Source organism: Tursiops truncatus, chromosome 10 (genome assembly GCF_011762595.2).
Source record: "Tursiops truncatus isolate mTurTru1 chromosome 10, mTurTru1.mat.Y, whole genome shotgun sequence".
NCBI classification, from domain to species: domain Eukaryota; kingdom Metazoa; phylum Chordata; class Mammalia; order Artiodactyla; family Delphinidae; genus Tursiops; species Tursiops truncatus.
The window spans coordinates 67,434,541-67,461,566 of record NC_047043.1 but is presented as its reverse complement, the minus strand read 5'-3'; the positions used below and the strand labels follow the sequence as shown (position 1 = coordinate 67,461,566).

Here is a 27,026-nt window from a genome sequence, read left to right as displayed (position 1 = left end):
CTGGGGTGATGCCGGCGCCCCGCCCCCGCGGGCGGCTCCCGGCACTCTTAACGCGCCCCAGCGCTGCGTCCGGCCTTAGCAGTTGCCGGCAGCTACGCTGCGCTGCGTCTCCGCGTCCTCGGCCTCCCCACCCGCCCGTTCGCCCGGCCGCGCCATGGAGGCCTACCATAAGCCAGACCAGCAGAAGCTGCAGGCCCTGAAGGACACAGCCAACCGCCTGCGCATCAGTTCCATCCAGGCCACCACGGCGGCCGGCTCGGGGTGAGTGAGGGCGCAGGGCGAGGGCGCCGGGGCCGCGGGCACGCCGGCTCCGTGTCGCGCTGCACGAGGGAGGCGGCCGGGGGCGCGGTCACATGGCGGAGCGCGCGCCTCGCAGGTCAGCGCCGGAGGAGCCTTCCGCCGCGCCCGCGCTCGACCCGGCTTCCGCCCGCTGGGGCCCGGCTCCCAGCAGGCCTCAGGCCGGCTCGGCCCCTCATTCCCCGCTGCTCAAAGGCGCAGGGGACGCGCGGCTACGCACTGCGGAGGCCCCTCGCCGGCCGTGCCGGGAAGGCCACCATTAGTGCCCACTCGCCGAGAGACAAGCCCTGTACCGTGCCCTCGGCACGCGCGGCCCCAGGACCCTTTCCTCCCTGGTAACTGGTAACGTTCCACCCACATGTGAGGAAACTGAAGCTCCGAATTTGTCAGTTGCCCGAGGTCGCACGCGGCGACATCTGGAATTTGAACCCGTGCTGCCCAACTCGAGAGCGCCTGTTTTAACCCCTCATCTTGCAGACGAGCCTGGGGGCCCTGGCCTTGTCCCTACCTCAAACTACCTGTCCCCTTCTCCACCTCACATTCCTGTTCAGAGTCACATTCCTGCCACTCTTGGCTTTGGAGCAGGGGTGCTGAGACTCCAGGAGTGGAGAGTGAGGAGGAAGGTGGCCACGTGGATGCAGAGCCCTGGCATCCCTTGTGGAGGGAAGGTCTAAGATCTCCTCTGGGGTGGGGGCAGGAGGAGGGGATGGGGTGGAGGAGGGGAGACTTGGAAGGTTAAGAGAACCAAGAACCAAGCCCCAGGGCCTTGGGGTGAACATACAGGGCCAGCCTCCAGGTGCACTTTCCTCAAGTCAGAGGCCCATCCCCCAGCGTTCTTTCCCGACAGCCCTAATGGCTCAGAAGATGGAGAAAGGCTGTTGCCCATCCCAAGGAGCCTTCTCTGAAGATGGCCAGTTGCAAGGGACAGTAATGATAACTGGCCACTTTGCAGCTGGAGGCATCAGGTGGGGTAGTTGAGAGGGTCAGCTACTGAGTCGCTTCAGAGCCTGTTTCGCCGCTCTGTAAAATGGGAACAGTAGTAGCGCCTACACACTGAGTGGTTTTCAGGATTCCAGCCCTTTGGGGCGGGGCATGAGGCTGCCCAGACAGCATGTGATGGGTTCATGAAATGATTTTGAAGTCTGGCTGGGGAATGGTTTCCAGAAACCTTCCCAGCCAAGTCTTCTTGCTTCTGGCTGGTACCCGATCATGTGGGGTACCCCTTGGCCAGGCAGGGACCTGGCTTACTCTTGGTGCCCTCTCCCCTGCCTGGCACACAGTAGGTCTGCACACCTATATTGCTTGGTGAGTACTACTGGATCCCCTTCCCTTGACCACTTTAGGGGATCATTTGCCCTGCAGAACCTTGTTGAGCCCTGCTGTATGCTAGGAGCTCTCTAGCTAGATTCCTGACGGTCTAGCTGGGGGGACACAAAATAGTGTTACACTTCCGAGCATCTTACAGGTCTAGATAAAACCTGTAGACAATTACAGGGATCTTGAGTGGTCAATAAGTATCCCTGGTGTGACACAGAGCATCCTTTATTGCTAATATTATCTTATGGATTCTGAGAATACCCCTATGAGACAGATGCTGTCATATCACATTTTATAGATGAGGAAAGTGAGGCTAGTGTGTTGAGTGACTTGCCCAAGCTGGTCATTGGTAGCTGTTCCATGCTGTCCAGTGAGGGGCTCCCGTTAACCAAGAAGACTTCTTGGGCAGGCAGGCAGCACCAGGCCAGAAAATGGAGAGAAACTAGAAAGGGGAAGATAAGGCATAGTGATAAGGGATCTCAGTCAGTTTGAAGGCACTTGGAAAGAAATGAAATAACATTTACAGCTGGGGGAGTGGGGCTCCCAAAGGGAGAGGGTGTCCAATGGGTCTCCTGGGTCTTTGTTAGATAGTTAAACTCTGATTTCTATGGGGAAAAGATACTGGATTGGCAGCTAAGTTACACCCAGGTTTACACTGTAATGCCTTAGGGAGGAACTCACTGAACTCAAAGTGTCCATTTACAAAAAGAAAAAGTGCAAGATACAGTGATTCCTGTTCGTTTTAAGCATGCGTAAAAAGTGCAGGAAAGAAATACTTAGGAAAAAACATGCTGCAAGGCCCCCCCCAAAAAAAGAAATACTTAGAAAAAACTTAATTTTTCAGAAGGAAGTAACATTACTATTACTACCTCTTTCACAAGAGATTTTGAAAGGCATGTGCCAAGAGCTCTGTGTGCACACACACACAAAAAAAACAGTAAAGGAAGACTTGAACAGGTCTCCAGATGTTGGTTTTGAGGCCGGCTATTCCCTCACAGCAATGGGTGCGGTCCATCAAGTGAAGGCTCAGCTTTGAGGCCCCGGCTCTGTGCAGTCGCGGCCAAAGTGACCATCCTGTCAGGTTGTCTCCTTTCTGGGGGAGCTTACACCCCGGTGGTGAAACAGCACTTAGGCCAAGGTCTTTTCATGGTCACTGTGGAGGCTGGACTGACATTGGATCAGTGAGGACCAGGCCATGGTGTTCAGGATTCGGTGAAGTCCTGATATCTCGGTAGCTTTCCCCTTCCTGTGCCATCACTGACCAAGTGACAGTGGACGTCACCAGGCCCGGGAAGTGAGGACACTGGCCTCTGTGTCCGAGGAGCTGAGGGACAGAGCCTGCACAGAGGGCTCCTTGTGGCAACACCCACAGCTTCTCCAGGTCACCTGCCCCTCCCTCCGCGTGCTGGGGGAGCTGTGGCAGCCGTGGCAAGGGTCCAGCTCATCCAGGCTTTAAAAGATAAGACTTGATGGCCTTGTCAGAGGGGCCCTTCCTGCTGAGGCTCATGGTGGAGATTTCTGAGTCCTCAGCAAGCGGGCTAGACTGGCATTATCCAAACAGTGCTGAGTGTCATCTGAGGACGCCGTCAGAGTCAGGCCCGGGTCTGGCGGTGCAGGCTGTGCCTAGACGTCCCCGGGACTCTGACCCACAGTGTTGAGGTGGATACTCAGGAACGTAAGGTCTGGCCAGGCCTGGCTGGTGGGCACAGGGAGACGAATCTAACCCTGGCTGTGTTCCGACTGGCTGTGCCCTTGTCAGAAAGACCCTTCCCATCCCAGGGCCTCAGTTTCCCCATCTCTAAAGGAGGAGTTCACAGATAGGTGGTTTTTGAACTGGGTTTCTCCGGGGTGGGGCTGGGGGACCAGAATGAGCAAGCTCTGGGGTCCTGCCACCTCCTGTTGTGGGTTTCATGTCCTGGGGGATTCACGTGACCTTGAAGTGGCTGGAAGTACATCCCTCCCTGCTACCCAGTTCTGGTGCTCTGAGAGGCTTTGAGTGCTCTCTCTGGGCAGAAAACTGCTGCCTGGGCCTGCTTCTCCATTCTGGCTGTCTTCACCCCAGCCTGGCCCTGACTGAGGCAAGAGCAAGCCCGTTGAGATTACCCCAGCAGCAGCATTTCCCAACTCTGTGTGAGGACACCCGGCTGTCCCGCAATGACCCTGTTCTTTGCCTCTGAACTCAGCAGGGCTGATGGGCAGTGCTTCCTGAAGCTGGGAACCTGGTGCAGCCACCTGGCTAGGGTCTGAGATGTTCTCCTGTCTTCCCATGAGCTGATCACACTGTGGCCCCTGGACCACCAGCTCTGACTCCCCTTGACTTTGCCTCTTTAGGCAGAGGCCTGTTGTCACTAGAGCCCAGTCTCACAAAATCAGGAACTCCCTTATTGCCACAGACAACAGCTACCAGCCCTGGACGCTGGGTCCTTAGGCAGACTCTGTGCTCCCGCCCTGAACAGTGAGGTGAAGTCCACTCCATGGGGTGGGCTGGTGGGAGCTGGCGGTCGCCCCAGCATGTGGGTCTAGCTGGCGGGGGCCTGCACTGTTTGGCCTTCTTGCTCAGAAGTCAGTCTCACCCGTGGCCTGGCTGTAATCTCTGAGGGCTGCACAACTGGCTAAGGGAGTGTGGCTGCTCAGGTATTTCCTCTGCTGGGCTCTGAGCACCTTCTTCCTTTTAAAGATCATCCTGTTATAGCTCTAGTGAGGTATAATTTTCATATCATAACATTCTTAGTGTATGGTCCAGTGGCTTTTAGTAAATTTAGTATATTGACAGTGACTTACAATAAGTTTTAGTGAATTTACCACTTCCCCTTTTAACTCTAATGGATATTTCATATAAACGGAATCCTACAGAATGAGGTCTTTGGGGGTCTGGCTTTTTTCACTGAGCACAATATTTGGAAGGTCGTCATGTTGTAGCATGAATTAGTACTTCATTTCTTTTTATGGCTGAATAGTCCATTGTTTGGATATACTACATTTTGTTTATCCATTCTTCACTTTCTCTTAGCATTTTGCTTTTCTCCTAGCTCTTCTGATGGTAGACTGTGTGACCCTGGGCAAGGTACTTCCCCCCTCTGTGGACCTTAGTGGTCCCATCCTCAAAATGAGAAGGAGGTTTGACTTCGTATCTGGTATCTTTAGAGCTGATATTTACTGAGCAATTGCCGTTTTCCTATGCACTGTGTCAAGCTCTTTACACACAAATGCTACCTCATTCAGTCAGATTCTGCTACTGTCTCCATTTTACATTGAGGAAACTGAGGCTCAGAGAGGTGACATCCTAGAGTCTTGGAGCCAGGATACATCATTTATGTGTGCACTCTTTGTTCCAGATGCTCTTCAGACCCGAGGCTACAACAGTGAAAAGACTCAAACTCCCTGCCCTCCTGGAGCTGGAGTTGCACCTAGGATAGACAGGCAACAAATAGCCACATAGTGTCAGTTGGCGGCAAGTATGAGTGAGGGGAAAAAGGTTTATTTGTTTTTTTTTTTAACGCAGTATGCGGGATCTTAGTTCCCCGACAAAGGATTAAACACAAACCCACTGCAGTGGAAGCACAGAGTCTTAACCGGTGGACCGCCAGGGAAGTCTTGAAGAAGGTATTTTAGATCGTGAGGTCAGGGAGGGCTTCTCGGAGGGAGTGGTGTGGGGCATAGCTCTGTTTCTTCACAGTCTGAGGTGTGGAGGCAGTCTTTCCAGACAGGAGCCAGCCCAGGTGGTTCTAGGAACAGGAAGAACAAGGATGGCTTGTGTCCTGGCATCCTGCGATTCTCTTGCCTGAGTATTTTCTTTTTTAATGTTTATTTTTTAATATATAAATTTATTTTATTTATTTATTTTTGGCTGTGTTGGGTCTTCATTGCTGCGCGCGGGCTTTCTCTGGTTGCGGTGAGTGGGAGCTACTCTTTGTTGTGGTGCGTGGGCTTCTCACTGTGGTGGCTTCTCTTGTTGCAGAGAACGGGCTCTAGGCGCGTGGGCTTCAGTAGCTGTGGCTCGAAGGCTCCAGAGCACAGGCTCAGTAGTTGTGGCGTACAGGCTTAGTTGCTCCACGGTATGTGGGATCTTCCCAGACCAGGGATCGAACCCGTGTCCCCGGCATTGGCAGGCGGATTCTTAACCACTAGTTAAGAATACCACCAGGGAAGTCCCCTGAGTATTTTTTTTTAATACATACCTAAAAAAGAATACAAATGATGTACATGTTATAAATAACTATCCTGGGTGTACCTACCTCCAGGTCTAAGAACTAGGACGTTGTAGTGCTTTAGAACCTGCTGGTGTCTCTCCCTACTCACAGAAGGAGGGTTTCCCCCAGAAAGAACTATACACTGAGTTTTGCATTTTATTGTTTTCCTTATAGTCTTATAACGTTTGTATAAATTCATAAACAGTGTGGTCTTCCCTGCTGTAGAGATCTGTCAGCAGTGTGCTTTGTTCACGTGTTGTATTTGTGAGATCTTGTTGAGGTTGTTGCATAGTATTCCATTATAGGAATATATTGTCATTAAATATCCTCTTTATTTCTTTTTGGCTGCGTTGGGTCTTTGTTGCTGTGCGCGGGCTTTCTCTTGTTGAGGCGAGCGGGGGCTACTCTTCGTTGCGGTACGCGGGCTTCTCATTGCGGTGGCTTCTCTTGTTGCAGAGCACGGGCTCTGGGGTGCATGGGCTCAGTAGTTGTGGCTCACGGGCTCTTGAGCGCAGGCTCAGCAGTTGTGGTGTACAGGCGTAGCTGCTCTGTGGCATGTGGGATCTTCCTGGACCAGGGCTCGAACCCGTGTCCCCTGCATTGGCAGGCAGATTCTTAACCACTGTGCCACCAGGGAAGTCCCTTTTTTTTCTCTTTTGAAGAGCTAACTCTTGACTTCGATTTTTAAAAATTGTACATTTGCTTCCTATTTCATAAATTTCCATTTTTTATCTTTCTACTCTCTTTGAGCTCACCATATTTTTTAACTTTTTAGGTTGGACCTTAACTGTTGGTTTTCAACTCATATTTCTTACTTTTTCCTTCAGGGACTTATTTCTTCTTCATAACAGATTATTTTTCTTTGTATTTTTAAGCATGGGAGAGGCTGTTGTAGTGCTCGCCTCCCTGGTTCATTTTCTGAGGCCTTGAGGCATGTGTAGGACATGTGTAGGGTGGGAGAAGGGCCATCTTCCAGCAGCTGGCAGCATTATCTGTTGATAATGGAGAGGAGCCCAGCCAGGGGGTGAGGGATCTTCTCTGCACTTTTTCTGCAGGGAAACCTGTGAGCAAGCAGAGTGAATGCTGAAGGGAAGGGTGGTGGTGGGGACATCTGGAAGAATGTCCTCCCAGAGGTGGGGGGCCTTTGGGAGACTTACCTAGGCCCAGCTGTAAGGCCTCAGCACCACCTTCATAGATTGAACTAATTAGGAGTAAGTGGACAGGTTTTGGAACAAGCTTATAACCCCCATGCGTCACAAAGAGCTGCTTAGTGGATAAAGTTCCCTGCAGCCTCCCACCTTGCCCACACCCCTCCCTGCCTCTTGCCAGTTTACATTCATGGGTTTGTCCTGCACAGCACCTTGGGGTGGGCCCCCGCCCACAGTTGTACCCCCAGGGCAGGCTGGGGTTACAGGAGAATCTCAGGCCCTCAGACCACAGACTCTGTATACTGAAGTTCCTCTAGTAAGTTGCACCTAAAAGTAACTGTCTCCTGTGTGTTCAGCAGTTTACGGTTTGCAGAGCCCCATCTCAATTCTCAGCTCATTTCTTCCCTCCTGCCTGCCCCGTGGTCCGCAGAGGGTCGCGGTCCCAGCCTGCAGATGAGGAGTTGGCGGCCCTGAGAAGTGTGGCATCTGGTCTTCCAGCAGATGGTGGTGGCCGATGGTCACCTGGGCACTTTGAGTTCATTGTCTTAGGGACCCTCCGCCATCCCCACACAGCACCCCATTTACAAGTGAGGAAGCTGAGCCTCAGGGAGGGTGAAGCATGTGCTGAAGTCACAGCCTGAGTGGCCCATATCCCCACCCTGGGACACCTCTCAGAGGGAGTTCCCTGAAAGCTCTGGGGTGTGGTGGAGCAGACACCTGGCCCCCAAGGATCCCTTATTCCGTATGTTTTTATTTGGCAGGTATGAAGGTAGGGCTAGTAGTGTGTCCGGGATGCAGGCTTTGGAGGAAATATAGGCTCAACCCCCATGGGTCTCGCAAGGAATGGTTCAAATCAACTACTTCTCAACTTCTGGTGTCTCTTCGTGGGTGACCTCCCTCCCACCACGTCAGCTTTGCCTGGGCCAGGCACACCTCCACCATGTGCAGAAAGTGCTTGTGTCACAGCCCTTTCTCCCTGAAGCCCCTTCCTGGGAACCGCCAGGTGGGCAGGGCAGGCCAAGCTCCCGTCCGTGTCTGCCTTCTTTCTCTTGGAGCAGTTTGGCCTGCTCTCCACCCACATCCTTCCCCCGCTGTTCTCCTAACAGGGTCATGACTTTTGAAAGAGGGTTCCTCAGGGATGGGGCTGCCCTAGGAGGGGAAGGGCAGGAGGTCAGCCTGGCTGGTGTTGACTGGGGTGTCCCCCAGCTGAATTCTGCGCTAGCGACAAGGGAGTTGGGTTCCTGCCAGGCGGGGAAAGGTTTCTCGTTCACATTTCCTCACCTCCCTCTTTCAGGTCTAGTGTCTTTCCCCATGACCAGGAGTTCGTAGAAATGGTTAAGTATAAGACGATTGTGTGCTGGGGATGTGGGTACTAAACCAGCATGGGCAGTTCCGGATTTCTCTACTAATGTGTCTGCTCTGGGAGTGACTCACCCCTAACCCGTGGTGGGAGCCGGCTGGCAGGGAGGAGGGAGGCCCACTGAACTCCAGGTGGTGCATGTGCCCTTGGGTTTGGCAGTGGGCATGTTTTAGTGTGAAGGGCCTCAGAGCAGCGGCAGAAGGCTGCGCTGAGCTGGCTGAGCTGCATGGAGGGAGCGGCTGGGAGGCACGTGCCCTGAGGCTGACATTGTAATCAAACTGCGGACCAGAGGCCTTCAGGAATCACAGCTGTCCTGCCGGGAACTCCAGTCTCCACTCCTGGGCGCTGGGGCTGAATCAATCAAGTGGGTCCTAAGAAACCTGAATAAGTCACATCTCTAAGACATAATCCTTGTACGTTCCCTGGTTAAGTCCTTTGCCCAGTAGCCATTCAAATAACTGCAGCAAATAGAACAAGAGCCTGAAAAAGGGAGGCCCGTTGAGCCACCGCCCCAGGCCTGTCTCAGGCAGGAGTTTTTATTTTTTCCAGGATTGTAGCCTTTGTAGAAGATAAGAGATTGCTTTGCCTTTTAAATTCTGTGCAGAAACATGGTTTCTGGTGGCTGTACCAGCCCTCAGAATGCCCATTAAAAGCCTGCCGAGTAGCCCAGTGATGCTCTTGGAGAGCCCGAAGGCCCAGTTTTCAGACTACCAACCCTGCGGGTGGAGGCTGCTGGGAGCCTTCGTCCGTTAGCCCCTGCCCAGGGCCGTAGGAGGCCCAGCACCCCTGGGGGCCTGGGAGGCCAAGTTGCCCCGACAAGTGGGCAGAGTCCTGGGCAGTCCCACTGGGACTTAGCTAACTGTTCATAGAGGGGCCACCGCAGTCTCCTGGACCCCTCCTCCTTTCTTACTCTAGTCCAGCCCCAGAATTCTTCAATTACCATGACTCTGAGGGTCCAGACTGTTGGCCCCTGGGAGGGTGCAACCCCCATGCTGCCAGCAGTGCCTCCTTGAGACCCCATGTAACCCTCCCAGGAGGGAGGAGCACGTGGCTCTCTGACAAGCCAAGCCCGTGACTCCTTGGGACCTGCACCCCCAGGTCCCTGTCTGTGGGCGTGAGATAAGCCCTGTAGATCAGGGGTTCAGGGCTGTGATGCATGCGTTTGTCTCTCTCCTGGGCCACAGCCACCCCACGTCATGCTGCAGCGCCGCCGAGATCATGGCTGTCCTCTTCTTCCACACCATGCGCTACAAGGCCATGGATCCCCAGAGCCCTCACAACGACCGCTTTGTGCTCTCCAAGGTAGGAGGCCAGCCCTCTGTCCTTCACCTGGGGCTGGGTGGGCCCTGAAATGGTGAGAAGGGGACCTACCTCCCTGGTGTGAACCCAGCCCCTCACCACTCTTCTCCACCTGCTCCGCCCGGCCCCTCCCTCGGTGTCTTGCTCTGTGCTGACCCAGCTGGTAAACTTAACCCCAAGCTAAGGAATAAACAACCGAATTAGTAGGGGATAATGGAAATGGTCTGGGTGTTCCAGCCATGTTTGGTGTTGACAGGCAGGACTGGAGTCCAGGTCGGGCGTATAGCTTTGTGGCTTTCTACACGCGTCTCTGCTGTGCCAGTACCCAGGCCACGCTCGCTCCCTCAAGAGTGGTGATGCCCTGCAGTAGGGTTTGGGATGGGGCGCACTGACCACCTCCGCCCGCCGCCCTGCTTGAGAACCATAGCCACAAACTATGCCATGAAACCCCGAAATCCACCTGTACCCAGGCCTGGCTCCATGGCCTCTGGTCTCCTGGGGTAGGCATGAGAGCTTAGAAGTCTGTCCAGGTCCACTCACACGCCAGAACCCAGGGATTAGGGCTGCCGGCTGCCTGCTGGGGCTTTGGCCTCGGGCCTCACAGCTGCGCTCCCCCTGCACCTGTCCTAGGACCTGCTCCGCCTTGGCTGTGGGAGCCTTGGGCTGGAGAGGGATGAAAGGAGGGAAGGTAGCCTTCACTTGCTTCCTTTCCTGAAAGGGATACCCAGGCCGGTAGGTTCGGTTTGGCCAGGCCCCGGGTTTCGGGGCGTGGTGGGAACAGCTCCTCATCTGACCCATCCCCCCACCGTCCATCCCCTGCAGGGCCACGCAGCGCCCATCCTGTATGCCGTCTGGGCTGAAGCCGGCTTCCTGCCTGAGGCAGAGCTGCTGAACCTGAGGAAGATCAGCTCTGACTTGGACGGGCACCCTGTCCCGGTAAGTGCACCCCACCAGGAGCCTCTCCAGGCCTCTGGTTCCACTTCCTGTTTCTCAAGGCATGCGGGAAGGGAGCAGGGCACCCACTGAGGAGCTGAGGGGGTGTTGGAGGGCAGAGGAGGGCATTAAAGGAAGGAAGAAGCAGGGGTTTGGGGGCACGCTGTTTACCCCAAGCTTGTGCTGCAGGGTGAGACTTTTAAGGCCCCAGCCCAGGGCACTCTGGGTCAACTGCAGGGAGGGCCTCTCCCCAGGCACCAAACACCGGCTTCCCTTCCCTGCTGGGCCTCCCTGGCCACTTAGACACAGCTTGGGCGAAGAGGTTCACCAGGGATTCTCTAAGGGGGTCATAGCAGGATGCTGGTGACATCCACGGAAGGGGCCCGGTGTGCTCCTCGGGCCGCTGCAAACGTTTGGAGTTCATGGGGTTACCATGGAAACTGTGATGCCCCATCTGGGCACCCACTAGGGCCAAATACTTCAGTTTTGTCTTGAATTCTCCCAACCACTGTGTGAGGTGAATAATGTGGGCTCTGTTTACAGGTGAAGGAACCAAGGCCCAAAGAGATTCAGTCTGTGGCCTGAGGTCACACAGCTCCCTATGGGCCGAGCTGGTATTTGAACCACACCCACAATTACTGCTGTAGGGGAATAATGAGAAGTCACACTCTGCCTTCTGCAGACCTGCCTACACCCCATGTATGGGTGGGGTGTGGCTTCGAGGCTCCCAAGGCCACAGGGCTAGAATCCTGGGAGGCATTTCTGGGAAACATTGCCTGTGGTAACTGTAGCCCTCTGTCATGACAGAAACAAGCTTTCACCGACGTGGCCACGGGCTCCCTGGGCCAAGGCCTCGGGGCCGCTTGCGGGATGGCCTACACCGGCAAATACTTGGACAAAGCCAGGTAACACTCCCACTCCCCATCCCCACCCACGATGGTTTTGGGAGGGGTCCTGGTGGCCCAGCTTTACTCGCTGGCCCCAGGCACCTCCTTGCCTGCCCAGGGCGGAGTCGGAACTGAGTAACTAACCGTGCATGTGTGGCATGAGGCTGGTACCAGGACCAGCTCCCTTTTCAGATGAGGAAATAGGCTCAAAGGAGTGAAGGGACCTGCCCAGAGTCCCTGGATAGTGACCGGTAGGGCCAGGCTTGCGTCCAGAGCCACATGCTCTTTGGCCAGAGCGCTTTGGCTCACGAGTTCCCGTGTTCCCCCCAAGCCTGGCACCTGGACCCTGGAAGTCTTAGGTGGGCCCACCTCTCGATGCCTGACTAGGTGCCGAGAACCCAGGCCGGAGCCACTCGCCTTTACCTCGGGAAAGGAGAAAAGGGGGTGTTCCGGGGGTGTTTCTGGGCCTCCCTGACCCCTACGTGGCAGCCAGGGAAGAGATGAACCCTGGAGAGAGTGGCCTGTGGAGGGTGAGCAGCCTGGTCAGAGAGGTTTGCTGCTGCAGCACCAGGCAGCTTGGGAGAGAAGCCCCTCGAGGCAGGTTTCAGCTGCAAGGCCGTCCGCCGTGGCCTGCAGACAGGTGTCTGCTGCGGAGGGGAGGCGTGTCGGCTGCAGGCTGTCCGAGCGGTTTCTTCACTCCTTTACCGTTTAGGGCCCTGTGCTCTGTGCTTTATAGGGTTTCAGTTGATGAGGTGATAAGGTGCGTACAGCTGCCCCTCTCACAGGTGGGGAGACCGAGGTAAGGTGTTTGCCTTATGGTGGAGGCAGGATGTGAACCCAGGGTGTGCATCTGGAGTCCACATTCAGGGTCCCCAGGCTGCTCTGAGGGGCCTGAGGGAAGCACAGCAGGCTCGGGGAGCCCTGTGGGCGGGAAGCTTCCCAGAGGAGAGGCCGAGGGAGTCTGGCCTGCAGGCGGCAGGTGGCTGCAGGGAGCCTGACTGGATGCTCCACCCCAGTGAGCGCCTACTGTGTGCAGGGCAAGCTCCTGAGACAGCTCTCCAGGAGGTGGGCTGGGGCTGCGAGGCCTTCCAGACTCAGGCCAGTGTTACCTGACGGCATAGCCTCCCGGGCTGGGCTCTGGGGCCAGGCTCAGCTACACCCAGAAGTGATTCACCATGCAGTGAAGAAAGTCACAAAGAATGGAATGTGTGTTTAAGAGTATTTTATTTGGCACAGAACCAGAGCTGTGAGTTAATTATTCTCTACAGTTGCTTGAAATAATTCCTCGTGAAGGGTCGTTTCCTGACCCTAACATAATGGGAAAAGCCAGTGTAGGGAGATAGCGTTTAGCTGGGTTCTCAGTGGCCAGGGTTGGCTAAGGCTGAGGGGTTAAGGGAATTACCAGGCTGCGCCAGCTGCCAGAGGTCCTGGATCCAGCCTCCAGTCAGGTCTGTCCAGCCATCAGCCAGGGAGCACACATCCAATTGGGTCTGTCCCATTTCTCTTTTCTTTTTTTTTTTGGTTGCACTACATGGCTTATGGGATCTTAGTTCCCCAACCAGGGATCGAACCTGGGGCCCCGGCAGCGAGAGCACTGAGTCCTAACCACTGGACCTCCAGGGAATTCCCCATTTCTCTTTTAAATAATTTTTTTAATTATAAAATACATACTAATCTAAAATACAGGAATGCATTAAAAAGAAATGAGGGACTTCCCTGGCGGTCCAGTAGTTAAGACTGAGCTTCCACTGCAGGGGGCATGGGTTCACTCTCTGGTCGGGGAATGAAGATCCTGCATACTGCGAGGTGTGGCCAAAAAAAAAAAAGAAAGAAACAAACTTCTTCCTTATTCTTAACCACCTCTCCCCCATTTCAGTCTCACTTAACAGTGTATCCTATTTCCTCCATGTTATTGTGAGAAAAAACTTAATGGATTTATAATCCTAGTATTTATACAATTTTACCCAATGCTTTTTAGAAAAATCTGAACACTTTCTCACACCCTGTCAAGAGCTAGTGTTTGTTTTTTTTATTTTATTTTTAGTTTTGGCTGTGTTGGGTCTTCATTGCTGTGCGTGGGCTTTTCTCTAGTTGCGGCGAGTGGGAACTACTCTTTGTTGCGGTGCGCGGGCTTCTCATTGCGGTGGCTTCTCTTGTTGCAGAGCATGGGCTCTAGGTGCGTGGGCTTCAGTAGTTGTGGCACTCGGGCTCAGTAGTTGTGGCACACGGGCTCAGTAGTTGTGGCTTCCCGGCTCTAGAGCGCAGGCTCAATAGTTGTGGCGCACGGGCTTAGTTGCTCCGCGGTATGTGGGATCTTCCCGGACCAGGGCTGGAACCCGTGTCCCCTGCATTGGCAGGCGGATTCTTAACCACTGTGCCACCAGGGAAGTCCAAGAGCTAGGTTTAATGACTGGATACTGTTCTGTTTTATGGGGATGCTGTAACACGTTTAGACCGTCATCTGTTGTTGGATATTTGAGGTGGTTTCCCAACTCCTGCAGCAAATGTTGGCCGTCTCGTTAGGGTCTCTTCTCTTCATGGTAATTCAGGACTGTGGGCATTTGTAGCCCTACCCTGAATCTAACAGCTTCAGGAAATATGCGGCCTCAGGGTTAGCCCTGGCTTCTGCAGGGCCCCCTTTCCTGTTCACAAGCACCCCCAGTGTCTCCCCACACCGCCTTCCTGACTTGAGTCTGAGGCTATGCTGGAACTCCACGCTTGGCCCCAGTTCAGGTTCCTTGGAAGTGGGTGTGGGGTTGGGAAGGCAGCCAGTCTGCTTCCCTGGAATCCCTTTTTGGGGAAGTCGAGTTCCCTACAGGTTTCTCTGGCTTAGCCTTGTCAGGCTGGTCATTTTCGGGAGCTGCTGTGCCAGACCCCACCCCTGCAGTGTCTTTGGGCCCCCCCTTGCAGCCTGCAAGACCCAGCTTAAGATAAGCCTCTGTGAGTGGGACCTTCTGCTCCTTGTGGGGGAACCAGTGGCCTGGCCTGCTGGAGGCCACAGAAGCGAAGGTACTGGCCTGGCGTGGCAAGGGGAGGATGCAGGAGCCCTCCCTGACCTGGAGGCCTGCAGGGGTGCTGAGTCATGCTGGCAGCACCACAGCCGTCCCCGCCTCTCTTCAGCTCCCCCTGCCTTGGCCCTGCAGCAGGGAGGCCTGGAGGCCCAACCCACTCAGCAGCAGGGCGGCTGCATCCCTCCGAGCCGTCCAGGCACCAGCCTCGCTCCCTGGGGTCACGCATCTGGACTCTGGGCGGGGGAAAGGGGGTCTCGGCATCCTGCTGCCCCTCCCACTGTGTGCGATCCTAGTCAGCAGGGAGTGGACAGTCTGGGCTGGGCAGTCAGGCCTGTGTTTGAATCCTCGCTCAGCTGCTCCCCAACTGCATGATCTTCAGGCAGGTGCCTTGACCTTTGAGCCTGTTTCCTTGTCTGTGTGTTTTCTTGGGAATAACAACTGCACTTACCTTCTCTGAGAGGGTTACTCAGTGCTAAGCAGAGTTGGGGGGTTGGGGGTTGGGGTCAAGGTCCCTGAACTGGTCTCCCTGCCTCCAGCCTCACCCCTTGGCTCCACCCTCCCCAGCCAGGGAAGGTTCTGTTTCTGGGTAATTTATTGCAACCTTATTGCTCTTTTTACCGTGTCACACTGCCTTTGGAACAATCATGGCTGCCTATTTTGAGGGCAGGAGATAGCCCCTGGGGTGGAGAAAGCCTAGGCCCAGCTCTAGTCTTGGGTAAGAACCAGCCCCAGAAGTTTGGGAGGAGACCATCCTTCGAGGCACCTGCCGACACCATGATCCCGGCCTTCAAGCCCCCTCGTGCGTGCTCATCTTCACCTGAAGCCTCCCTCTAGGGTGCATCACAGATGGCCTCCCTGGCCCAGCTCCTCTGAGCAGAAAGGTGCTCTGTCTCTCTGGCCCACTTAGCGAGTCCCAGGGCTCCCCCAGCAGTCCTGGTTCACGGTGGGGTGGAGAGAAGTGGGTGCGCTCCGGCAGCGGGCGGCTCAAGGCCCTCCCGCCCAGCCTGCGTAGTCAGCCCCTGCGAACCTCACCATTTTCTTCATGCCCTAGCCACTCCACACTGCTGTCTGGAGCTGTTTCTTGGCAGCTGGTACTACTTTCTGGAGCTCCTGACAGCTTCGTTCACAGCCCCTGCTCACTGGGTGTGGACTTGGGGTGGGCACAGCTGTTGCACGTCCCAGAAGGGAAGGCCAGGGGCACGTGGGCCAGGCAGGGGGGCCGGTCTCTAACCCCCCCACCCCCACGCCCCCACAGCTACCGTGTCTACTGCCTGCTGGGAGATGGGGAGCTGTCAGAGGGCTCCGTGTGGGAGGCCATGGCCTTTGCGGCCATCTACAAGTTGGACAACCTCGTCGCCATTCTTGACATCAACCGCCTGGGCCAGAGCGACCCCACCCCGCTGCAGCATCAGATGGACGTCTACCAGAAGCGCTGCGAGTCCTTCGGGTACGTACGAGGCTGTGGCCTGAGCACCCTCATAGCAAAGGATACCTCTGTGCCAAAAGCTTTGCAGATGCAGGGGCTGAAGCCAGAGGTTAAGCCCCATCAAAAGAAGGTTTCCCTTCAGGGTCTGACTACAGGGCATGTGGCCACCCTGGCCAGTGCCATGGATCTGTGGGCTGAGGCCCAGCTCTGAGCAAGTTCCTTTATTTGCACGTTGGGTGGTGTCATGGCTCTCAGAGCTTCCACATAATGTGATCTCACACATCCTCACCTTGTTCTTGGGTGAGGAGGCAGGAGGTGCACGGTGTGGACCAGGCTCGCTCAGTACGTCAGGCCACTGGTTACCTCCTGTGACAGGAGGAGGAACAGGCCTCTCATAGGGAAACGGGAGATAGGATTTCCAGATTTCCCCCATGGGCCTTGGATGGTTGTGAATTCAGAGTCACGTGTTACAAAGCAGGGAGGTCCATCTGGGCGGGTGTCAGCCAGAGAGGGCGTCACCTTGATGTCCCTCCCCTACCCCAAATACAAGTTCTGCAATTGGGCTCTGAGGGCCCAGGGCCTTCAAGGCCACCCTTCATAGATGAGCCGATGACCAGGGAAAGTCGAGTTGGAGTTGCAGTACCTGATCACACAGCAGACACAGGGCTGTTATCTCTGAGTGACCTTACAGAGGGAGAAAATGAAGAGAAGAAAGATTCTCTGTTGGACAGGGGAAGAAACAGCCACAACATGCCTCAGGGACAGACCTCCTCAAGGCCACATCGGGCTGGGGACTTGGAGTATAACCCCGGCAGCATCCTTGGGTCTGTGTCCATCACCTTGTGGCTACGAAGCCAGATTCCTTAAGTCCTGGCTTCATCACTTAACTTGCTTTGCGGCCTTGGGCAGATTACTCCACCTTCAGTATGTCAGTTTACATGTCTATAAAATGGGGACAACAACAGGTTTTTGTTTGTTTTTAATAATTTGCTTTTATTCTTTTTTTTAATTTATTTTATTTATTTATGTTTGGCTACGTTGGGTGTTCGTTGCTGCGCATGGGTTTTCTCTACTTGCATCAAGCGGGGGGCTACTCTTTGTTGCGGTGTGCGGGCTTCTCATTGCGGTGGCTTCTCCTGTTGGGAGCATGGGCTCTAGGCACGCGGGCTTCAGTAGTTGTGGCTCGCAGGCTCGGCAGTTGTGGCACATGGGCTTAGCTGCTCCGCGGCATGTGGGATCTTCCAGGACCAGGGCGCGAACCCGTGTCCCCTGCATTGGCAGGCGGATTCTTAACCACTGCGCCACCAGGGAAGCCCAACAACAGGTTTAAATGTGCTCAGCCCTGTGCCTACATAGAGTGGGCACTCAGTAAGTGTGAGCTGCTACTTCTGTTACTATTAATCTGCCAAAAAGTGTCCCAAAAGGGATTGCCTGAAAGAGAAGGGCTCCTTCCTCTGGATGTTTGACAACATGACTCATTTTATACAAGTTTCTGGCACCACGTCCACCATCTATGGAGTGATCGGATGTGTCCCTTAAATAAAAATTCATCAAAAATCTAGCAGTAGATTCCAAACCCACTGCATTGTCCTAAAAGCAGCTTTCAGTAGGAAATGAATAGCTCAGGAATGAAAGACAGTAAGTAACTAGGCTTTGCATTACTTAGGAGAGAGGAGGAAAATCTGTTCAAAGGCAAACAAGAGGAAGTAAAACAATGTGAAAAGAGAAAATTAAATGCAAATCGGAATCCGGCAGGTTTGAGGCGCCCCAGCTCCTCCAGCTCTTTTCCAGATCGCAGCCGTGCAGTGCAGCGAGGGCAGGGCCTTTCCCCAGGGCCCTTCTCAGGGCCCTCGCCCCTCACGCCCTCTTTCTGTCCCCAGCTGGCACGCCATCATCGTAGATGGACACAGCGTGGAGGAGCTGTGCAAGGCCTTCGGGCAGGTCAAGAACCAGCCAACGGCCATCATTGCCAAGACCTTCAAGGGTCGAGGCATCACAGGTCTGTATGCTCGAGTCTCCTCCCACCCACCACCCCGGGACTGGGCCCTGCGGCTGACTGAAGAGGGGGTGGTTTAGGAGGCATATGCCTCTGAGAGCCCGTGCCTGGGGTTGAGCCAGCCGCTTCCTTCCTCAGCAGAGTGCACCCAGTCCAGGGAAGGGGGAGCAGGAGACTTGCTGGGCAGCGTGGCTGAGCTGGGATTTAGAGCCTGGTTTGGCTGGTCTCGACTGGGGGTCATGTGTAGGCAGGAGGAGAGGGAGGACTTGGGAAGGACTGTGGGTAAGGAGAGAGGACACTCCCTGCCTGGCATCTGCAGAGCGACCTTGACAGCTCCAGTTGTCTGCCCTGAGCCGAAGGGCTGATGCAGGGAGCCCCAGGAAATCCTGGGGAGACCTAGATTCTTCCCTAGGAGGCAAGCAGGGTACCCCTCATGCAATGGAAAAGTCATTCCAGAGGCCTGTGCAGGTGGGCAGCCCAGGAGCGTCTGGAAGATGGTTCCTGTGCCTGGCCTGAGAGCCGTGCAGACATAAGCCCCTCCCTAGCACCTAGGCACGGGCTCCAGACCCTTGCTTGGGGCTGGGATGGCCCTTGCCCATTGTAACAATGGGAAGATGGGGCTAGAAGTGGCCAGGGACTTGCCCAGGGATACAGGGAGTCTGGCACTAAAAGGGCTAACTGCAGGCTCTGGGCTGGCTTCACTGTGCCATGTGTCCGGCTCTCCCCCTGCCCACCAGGGGTCACGTCCCCCTCTGCCTGTGTGGACTTGAGGTAAATGAGGATATTCACTGGTATCTGGGAAGAAGTGCACAGCTCTGGAACCTTCTGGGAGAGGACTCTGGGATACAGTCATGGCCTCAGTGCCGCTGATGCTGACTCCTCAGGTGTTACCACCATGTGGGATCTGGAAACCTCAACTCCTGGGGGCTGCTTGGTTACTTCTTGGCTTTCTCCAGGCTGTGGTGACATCTGAGGTGACCTTAGAGGAGAGGGTTATTAAGTCTCACTGGTCCCCACACGGCAAGATGCCCCCCCACACAGGGGTTGCACCTGGGGGCTTACAGAGCCCTGTCTGCTGCTCACTGATGCATAGGTGACCTTGGCGGTGCTCCCCCCGCCCTAGGCCTCAGCTTCCTCTCCCAACCTATGCAACAAACTGAGTGTGATTTCTACAGCAGACCCCACGCTGTGCAGGCTTGGGGTGGGGAGGTGATGCAAGGAGAATGGGATGGGGTGGCATGCCAGCAACATTCATCTACCACACATGCCCCCTCCCCACTGGGAGCTCCTGGGGGACTGGGCTGCTACTCAACAGGGGCCTGCAGTTGAGTGCTGGTCACCATGGTCCTCCTTCCCTGACCCCCATGGTGGCCTGCCCTTGACGTGTGGAGGGTTAGGCCCCCTCGAGCAGCTTCCTGGCCCTCTGGGAGCTTTCATCTTACCTGTCCCTCTGCCCTCCTACGTTGTACCCATAGGGATAGAAGATAAGGAGTCTTGGCATGGGAAGCCCCTCCCCAAAAACATGGCTGATCAGATCATCCAGGAAATCTACAGCCAGATCCAGAGCAAAAAGAAGATCCTGGCAAAACCCCCGCAGGAGGACACCCCCTCGGTGGACATTACCAACATCAGAATGCCCACCCCACCCAGCTACAAAGTTGGGGACAAGGTACCCAGTTGGGCCTCACTTTTCTGGACTGGTTGGGCTAGGGTGGCAGCGGTTCTCTGGTTCCCCAGGGCTGGGGCTGGGAAAGAGAAGAGAGATTAGATTAGTTCTGGGTGAGGAGGAACCCTGAGATGTTGCTCCTGCCAGTTCTTTCATGGGGTCAGCCAGCTCTGGAATTATTTACATGCAGAGAGGCTCAGAGAGGGCAAGGGATTTGCCCATAGTCACACAGCAAGCTACTGGGATCAAAGCTGACAGCTTCTGAGTCCCCCCCCAGCCCCGGTCCATCATGGCCTTGGCCTGCGCTCAGGACTCCCCCACTTCTGGCCAGGCAAAGGCAAAGGGCAGGCCTGCCCGGCTCTGGGCACTACCCCTTGTGGACCCATCAGTGCCACCTGAGTCAGGCTTTCTGACTCCCAGGCCCTCAGTGTATTCTCGTGCAGAGTGGGGCGCGTTCGCAGGCCTCTTTCACAGGGCTGGGGAAATGGGGTTGTTAGGACATCTTTTCCAGCTCAGATGGTTCATAGCCGGGCTGGAGACAAGAGGCTGCACCCAAGACATTCATCGTTTTAAGTTCTTATTGGCACCCTTACAGAAGTTTCCATAGGGCCATATGCTGCTGGGCTTCCTTTTTCTGCTGTTTTACCCTTTTCCTCCCTGGTGGAAGCTATGGCCCAGAGGCTGAGCTGGGCTCCAGGCCACATGCCCCCCGAGGTGCTCAGCCTTCCCACTCCCCTCCCTACAGATAGCCACCCGCAAGGCCTATGGGCAGGCCCTGGCCAAGCTGGGCCACGCCAGCGACCGCATCATCGCCCTGGACGGGGACACCAAGAATTCCACCTTCTCAGAACTTTTCAAAAAGGAGCACCCAGACCAATTCATCGAGTGCTACATTGCTGAGCAGAACATGGTGGGTGCAGCTGGGGTCTGAGGGGTGCAGGGGCAGGGCTGAACCCCTCCTGTTCCCTTGAGCAGCCGTGTTTGGCAGTGCCAGGTGCCTGCTAGGCCCCAGAAACAGCTAGGACCCAGCATTGACCCTTGACCTCCAGTAACTGGTGGGGGAGGGGTGTTGTGACACCTAAGGGCTGGGTGAGTGCACACGGGGGAGCTGAGCAGGGGATGCTGCACGCAGGCCAGTCGTTGTGGTGGAGGGGCTTTCTCTGGGGGTAAAGGGCCCTCCAGGTGGAAGGGCAGGCACAGCCAGGAGGCTGGAACTAGCAGCCAAAGTCTGCTGGGCCCTTTTATGCACGAGGCTTTGGCCCTTGCTACCCTGTGGAATACAGAGATGAGAGAACTTTGTGGAGCCCTGTCATGCACACAGTTGGGTTAGCAGCTCCTTGTCAGGATCTATGGTTGTTAAATAAGGAACAGTGTTTTGTCCTGTTTTTCAAAATATCCTGGCCGAGGAGCCCAGCCTGGCCTGCAGGCTTCTAGGAACTGGGAGCTTCCTCCCCCTGGAGACCACCTGACTCTGCTGCATCCAGAGTTCTTCCTCCACCTGAACCTGAAGTTGTCCCTGGCTTCCAGCCTTGGCAGCTGGAGGGGCCGGGGCCGGGGGATGGGGGGGCTGGGGAAGGAGGGCTCCTGTCAGCTGGTGGGTTTCAGAGCTGTGGAGGCGATGCCAATTTAGAACCAGTGCCTGCACTCAGTGCTTCTGGGCCAGCATTTGGGGCCTGGGGCCTCTGGGCATACAGAGGGCTTGCGAGGGCTGGTCTCTGCAGAGGCCTTGGGGTGGCAGGCAGATGGTGGAGGAGACTTGGAGAGGCCTGGGAAGGATGGACCATCCATGCTCAAGCTTACTGGCCTGCTCTGTGAAAGGCTTTTCTTGCTAGAAAAGTGTTCCCCAGGAGAGTGATTTTAAGAGAACTTGTGAAATTACGATTTCAAGTTGAAGGAGTTTGGAAACAGACTGTGGAGTCCGTGGGCGCACAGGATCACTTGCATGGGAGGAGGAGAATTAACAGTTACTAGGATGACGGAACCCTCACCTCCCAAGAGGTGGCCCTGGGGGTCCTGGGCCCCCTGGCCACCCTCTCCCTCCTCTGGGCTGACACCACCCACTTTGCCCCCAGGTGAGCATCGCCGTGGGCTGTGCCACACGTGGCAGGACGGTGCCCTTCTGCAGCACCTTTGCAGCCTTCTTTACGCGGGCCTTTGACCAGATTCGCATGGCAGCCATCTCCGAGAGCAACATCAACCTCTGCGGCTCCCACTGCGGCGTGTCCATCGGTAAGGAGCTGCGGCCGGGTGTCACACCTGTGACGTCCCCGGAGTTCTTTTTATTTTATTTTGTTTGCTTTTTCCCACACATGCACATTTATTAAACCTTTTGAGTACTTTACACAATTTGCTTCTTTTACTTAGCAATTTTTGGCATTTTTCTGTCAGTACTTCATTCTTTTTAACTGCTGCAGATGTTACATTCTATAGACATATTGGTTAGTTATTTCTTATTAATCAACATTTGGGCTGTTTCCAAGTTTGAAAAAGAAAGTTGCAAGAAGTACTCTTGGGTCCATTTCTTTGTTCAGGATTAATTTCTAGAAGTGGAAGTTCTGGGTCCAAACCCAGAATACTTTGAATTTTAATTGATATTGCTAACTTACACTCTAAAAAGGTTGTACCAATTTATAAGGCAGAAAATGCTAATTTTTTTTTTTGGATACTTAATCTAAATCTTTGCTAAAGTGATGGGTAAAACATGTTTTAATTTTCATTTTTTAATTCTGTGAAGTTTAGTTTCTAACTTACTAATTTTGGTTTCTAGCAATATTCATTCTCAATTTTCACCTCTTTGAATTTTTAATTTTAGCCATTATGCTTGATATTAGGTTATTCTTTTTTGTAAAGAGCAGCCAATTCTTATTCTATCATTGTAGCACCCCATGCAATCTCATTGAAGATCAGAAAGTTTTTTAAGGTCTCAAACCTTCTCCTTTAACCACCGAAAAGGTAGTCTCGTACCTGCCTCTTTACTATCTCTGTGGAGTATCCTGGAGTTTTCAACTTATTGACTCCTAGTCTGAGTGAACAGAATTTTTTTCAAAAGTGTGATATAAAGTAATTCACAGTCCCTCTTTTGATGTAATTTTAATAACTGAATGCTAACTCTTCTGTTTATAATCTATTTCTGACCTTTGGACCCATCTGCCCAGCTCCTAGCTCTATAGGCTCTGGTTTCAACTCATGCTGCCAGGGGACGCTGCCACTTTGGGCTGTCTTGGTAGATATTCTACCCTAGGCACGTGCTGGTCACCTATTCTTGACTCTTGATGGGCATTCAGGCAGTTACAGCAAGAAATGTTTCACAAATGGTATCTGATACCGTCTAGTTAAGATTAATGGGGAATAAAAGTACTTTGCTTAAAAAAAAAAGTACTTTGCTTAGAAATAATTATCCATAGATCTAAAGTCAACAACAGTCTCCACAACAAAAAATACATAATTTTTTTGGGGGGGGGGGAGGAGGAGGCTTTAAATAGATCAGAAATCACTTTCACATTAATTGTTCTTTTTATATACTTCAAATGTGTACTTAATGTCTTTCTCCTCCTGGACATCAGAAGGAACACCTGGATACCTTATAAACGGAACTGCCTCCCACTATCCAAACCCCGTCCACTTTATTTGTTAATTCTGGTTGCTCAATAAATTTTAAGGCATCATCCAGACTTTTAGCAAGAAAACGAGCTCCCTGTGGAGGTTCCGTGAGTTCTCTACTGAGAACTATATTAATTCTGTCCTTTTAAAGGTCGATTCTTCTCTGGAATGGAGAACCAGGTTTTCCCACCCATAATCACCAAATTCTGTTTACCTGAGCAGGGGCCAGGGCAGGTCCCCATTCTTGCCGATGCCCGTGTTCTGGGACACAGCGACAATGCAGTTTAGCAGACGAACCATGACGGTGGCAGAAAACACTTCCGAGCTAGCACGTCACACTGCCGGGGATAGCCTGCCAGCTTGGCGCGAAATTCTGTCCCCGGACTTCTGAAACAGGGTTTGGGGCCAGGATTCCATTCCACGCATGAGGTCTTACTTCAGCATATCCTTTCCCACACCCCAGGGGAAGATGGGCCCTCCCAGATGGCCCTGGAAGATCTGGCTATGTTTCGGTCTGTCCCCATGTCAACCGTCTTTTACCCAAGCGATGGGGTGTCTACAGAGAAGGCAGTGGAATTAGCAGCCAATAGAAAGGTAGGTCACTTAACTGTTCTTTCTTCGCTGGCAGCTAGCGCTTCCCTAAAGGGACGGGAAGGGAGGCCAGTATGCAGGCCCAGAGCTGATCATTTGCTGCCCCAGAGTGGTGTCTCCTGACCTTGCACTGGTGTTGTGGCTTGGAGGAGTTAGACCAGGAAAAATGAAATACACACCACCTTTCCTGCTGCGTGGCAGACATTGCTAATTGATCACCGCTCTCTTTCACCACTGAGCATCCTGGCAGCCCCTGCCAATCCAGCAGTTGATGCCTGTCTGCCCTCCCTGAGTTGAATTCTCCAAGACGGAATGAACTGAGTCCTGAACAAGAGCCACGCTGCCATTGACTGGAATGTCTCACATGGCTCTCGTCCCTCTGAGGGCAGGGGGCGAGCCACAGCACTCTGGGGCGGGGGGCGGGGGGGGGGTGCAGTCCTTGGAGGCCAGTCTACCTGATGGAGAAGTTATCTTCCATCTGGGGCTTGGGGCTGGCTGTCACGCAGGAGGAATATTTGGAGAGGCACGTGCTGCAGAGGAAAGACTCCAGTCCTCAAGGTTGGAAGTCCTGCGTCCGGAAATCCTCAGTTATTCTGTTTCATTCCAGGGCATCTGCTTCATCCGGACCAGCCGCCCAGAAAACGCCATCATCTACAACAACAACGAGGATTTCCAAATCGGACAGGCCAAGGTCAGTGTGGTTTATGCCCCAATGAGACCCCGCAGAGAGAGCCTGAGGTCGGGACCCACCCCAGTCTACCAGACTCTGAGCCTCACTGGCCCCCATGTTGCCCCCAGGTGGTCCTGAAGAGCAGGGACGACCAGGTGACTGTGATCGGGGCTGGGGTGACCCTGCATGAGGCCTTGGCTGCTGCTGACCTGCTAAAGAAAGGTAAGGAGGGTGGGACCCACATAGTCTTAGATGGGCTGCTAACTGCAGACCCGGTCTTGGGTGAAGAAAAATCTCGTCGAATTAAATGATGAGAATATTACTAAAAGCCAGGCTTGGAGCACTCACTGTGTGCCCAGCATGGTGGCCAGATCAGAGGCCCTGGAGCCTGAATCTACTTAGCTGGCTGCTAATTAAGTCTGTTATTCAGCATCGTTGTGCCTTGTTTCCCCATCCATGATGGAGGTACTATCACCTTCCCCACGGGGCTGTCCTGAGGATTTAATAAACGTGACCTGGCATTATTATTATCATTGCGAGCTCACAAGTGTTAGCTGTAGGGAAGACAGGCATTAGCCTCCCCTGCAGTAGAATCACAACAGATTTCAGCCGTGCTGAGCACCCAGGAGAGGGTGGACATGGGTGTCCTTAGGAAAATGACCTCAGGGCTTCCCTGGTGGCGCAGTGGTTAAGAATCCACCTGCCAGTGCAGGGGACATGGTTCAGGCCCTGGTGCAGGAAGATCCCACATGCCGCGGAGCAACTAAGCCCATGCGCCACAACTACCGAGCCTGCGCTCTAGAGCCTGGGAGTCACAACTACTGAGCCCATGTGCCACAACTACTGAAGCCCACGCACCTAGAGCCCGTGCTCTGCAACAAGACAAGCCACGGTGACTAGAGAAAGCCCGCGCGCAGCAACGAAGACCCAATGCAGCCAAAAATAAATAAATTTAAAAAAAGAAAAGAAAATGACCTCAGATGTGAGTAGGAACTGATAAGCAAAGAGGGTATCGAAGAGGCCCAGGCAGAAGGAACAGCTCTGAGGAACGGGGGGGAGGGCCAGAGCAGGAGCGAGACGGGCTGGAGATCCAGGGGGAGGGTTGACCCATCCTCCTGACCTGACACTGTCCTGCCTGTAGCCACAGCTCCCCTCCCCACCACCCCACATGCCCTCACTTTACCTCAGGGCGGACCCCTGGAGGCGGCCGTCCCTCTGGCTCTCCCTGACAGTCGGTCCAAAGGCCAAGATACTGCAGCCCAGGGCGTGAGGGGAGAGAGGAGGCGCTCCTTTTCCTGCCTGAGACCTGCTGCTCCTGTTAGGCCAGGGAGGCTCCGAGGTGGAGGGGTGGGTGTGGAGGATACGGGCATCACAGATCAACAGAGGAGGTGGCCGAGCCATCGGGGGTGGGCAGCTGTGTGACAAGCCCCCTCGCAGGGTGCCCATCAAAGGCCCCCAAAGGGCAGGCCCATGGCGCCCAGCTCCTTCCCCTCAGCCCGCCCTGCTTCTCCTCCCCTCACAGAGAAGATCAACATTCGCGTGTTGGACCCTTTCACCATCAAGCCCCTGGACAAGAAGCTCATTCTCGACAGTGCCCGTGCTACCAAGGGCAGGATCGTCACCGTGGAGGACCACTACTATGAAGGTGAGAGAGCCAGAGACACACAGGTTGGGAGGGCTGGGGGCATAGGGCTGGACATCCTCCTTTATCCCAGCCCCAGGAGGGTAGCTGCGGCCCAGGAAACCCAGAGCAGCTGGGACTTGGCCTCTTAACAGACCTCAGGCTTGGCCTGGGGACCCTTGAACTCAATGGCTGGAATGGCTCCTTGGATCCCTGCCTGACCCAGGAAGCCCGAGAGGGTTCCAGCCGTGCTAAGAGCACACAGTGGTCATGTCCCTGAAGTACCTGAAAGTTAAGGCTGTTGTGCAGAATCAAACCGGGAAAGCAACACAAATTTCTGGCTTTAATGAGTTTTTCACAAAGCCATCCTCTACAAATACACACTACTCTCTCCTCCAAAGCAGGCCCCGGGGGAATAGATGGGCTTAGACCCTGAGATCAAGTGCAGATGTCGGTTGATGACAGCTGCCCAGAGGATGGTGTTAAATATGATTCAGAGGCCATATTTGGGCTTATGAAAAAAATAAGTACTGTGATTGGTGATGTCTGCTCTGGCTACAGGCATAGGGCACGGTGGTTGGTATATATGCCATCCCCCCATCCTTGGGAAAGGGAATAAACTCAGACTGATTCAAGGCCCGAGGGGGCAGCTAGGGGCTCTGGGGACCCGCCCACTGCTCACCTGAGGCTGCATCACCTGACTCACCTCCTTTCCTTTGTCCAGGTGGCATAGGTGAGGCAGTGGCCTCTGCAGTAATGGGCGAGCCTGGCGTCACTGTCACTCGCCTGGCTGTCAGCCATGTGCCAAGAAGCGGGAAACCAACAGAGCTGCTCAAGATGTTCGGCATTGACAAGGACGCCATCGCGCAAGCCGTGCGGGGCCTGGTCACCAAGTCCTAGTGGGGGGTGGGGGGTACAGCGTGGGAGTGAGTTCTACACATTCCTGAGATCCCGGCAGAGGTGCTCAAAGATGTACCGAGAGGAGTCATAAATATATGTTTTGAGAAAAATGAA

The 27,026-nt window shown here is 54.4% G+C and overlaps 1 protein-coding gene and 1 pseudogene across 1 annotated transcript; one reads left to right on the top strand and one right to left on the bottom strand.

The window, feature by feature from the left end:
- Positions 1-75: 75 nt before the first annotated feature.
- On the top strand, positions 76-27,026 carry TKT (transketolase). Its single transcript, XM_033865142.2, has 14 exons — positions 76-261; positions 9,497-9,614; positions 10,434-10,547; positions 11,352-11,449; positions 15,698-15,889; positions 17,749-17,867; positions 19,340-19,533; positions 20,276-20,440; positions 21,603-21,759; positions 23,594-23,724; positions 24,329-24,412; positions 24,520-24,613; positions 25,914-26,036; positions 26,737-27,026. The coding sequence occupies exons 1-14, from the start codon at positions 155-157 to the stop codon at positions 26,910-26,912; spliced, it is 1,872 nt and encodes a 623-aa protein (XP_033721033.1). The 5' UTR covers positions 76-154; the 3' UTR covers positions 26,913-27,026.
- On the bottom strand, positions 21,804-24,375 carry LOC117313958 (dihydrofolate reductase pseudogene; annotated as a pseudogene).

What these genes read in the sequence shown, in the direction of transcription:
- TKT (XM_033865142.2), top strand. Translation starts at nt 155, where the DNA reads ATGGAGGCCTACCATAAGCCAGACCAGCAGAAGCTGCAGGCCCTGAAG. An exon ending in ACCGCTTTGTGCTCTCCAAG is followed by an intron (nt 9,615 to 10,433) that starts GTAGGAGGCCAG and finishes CATCCCCTGCAG; the next exon opens with GGCCACGCAGCGCCCATCCT. An exon ending in TGGACGGGCACCCTGTCCCG is followed by an intron (nt 10,548 to 11,351) that starts GTAAGTGCACCC and finishes CTGTCATGACAG; the next exon opens with AAACAAGCTTTCACCGACGT.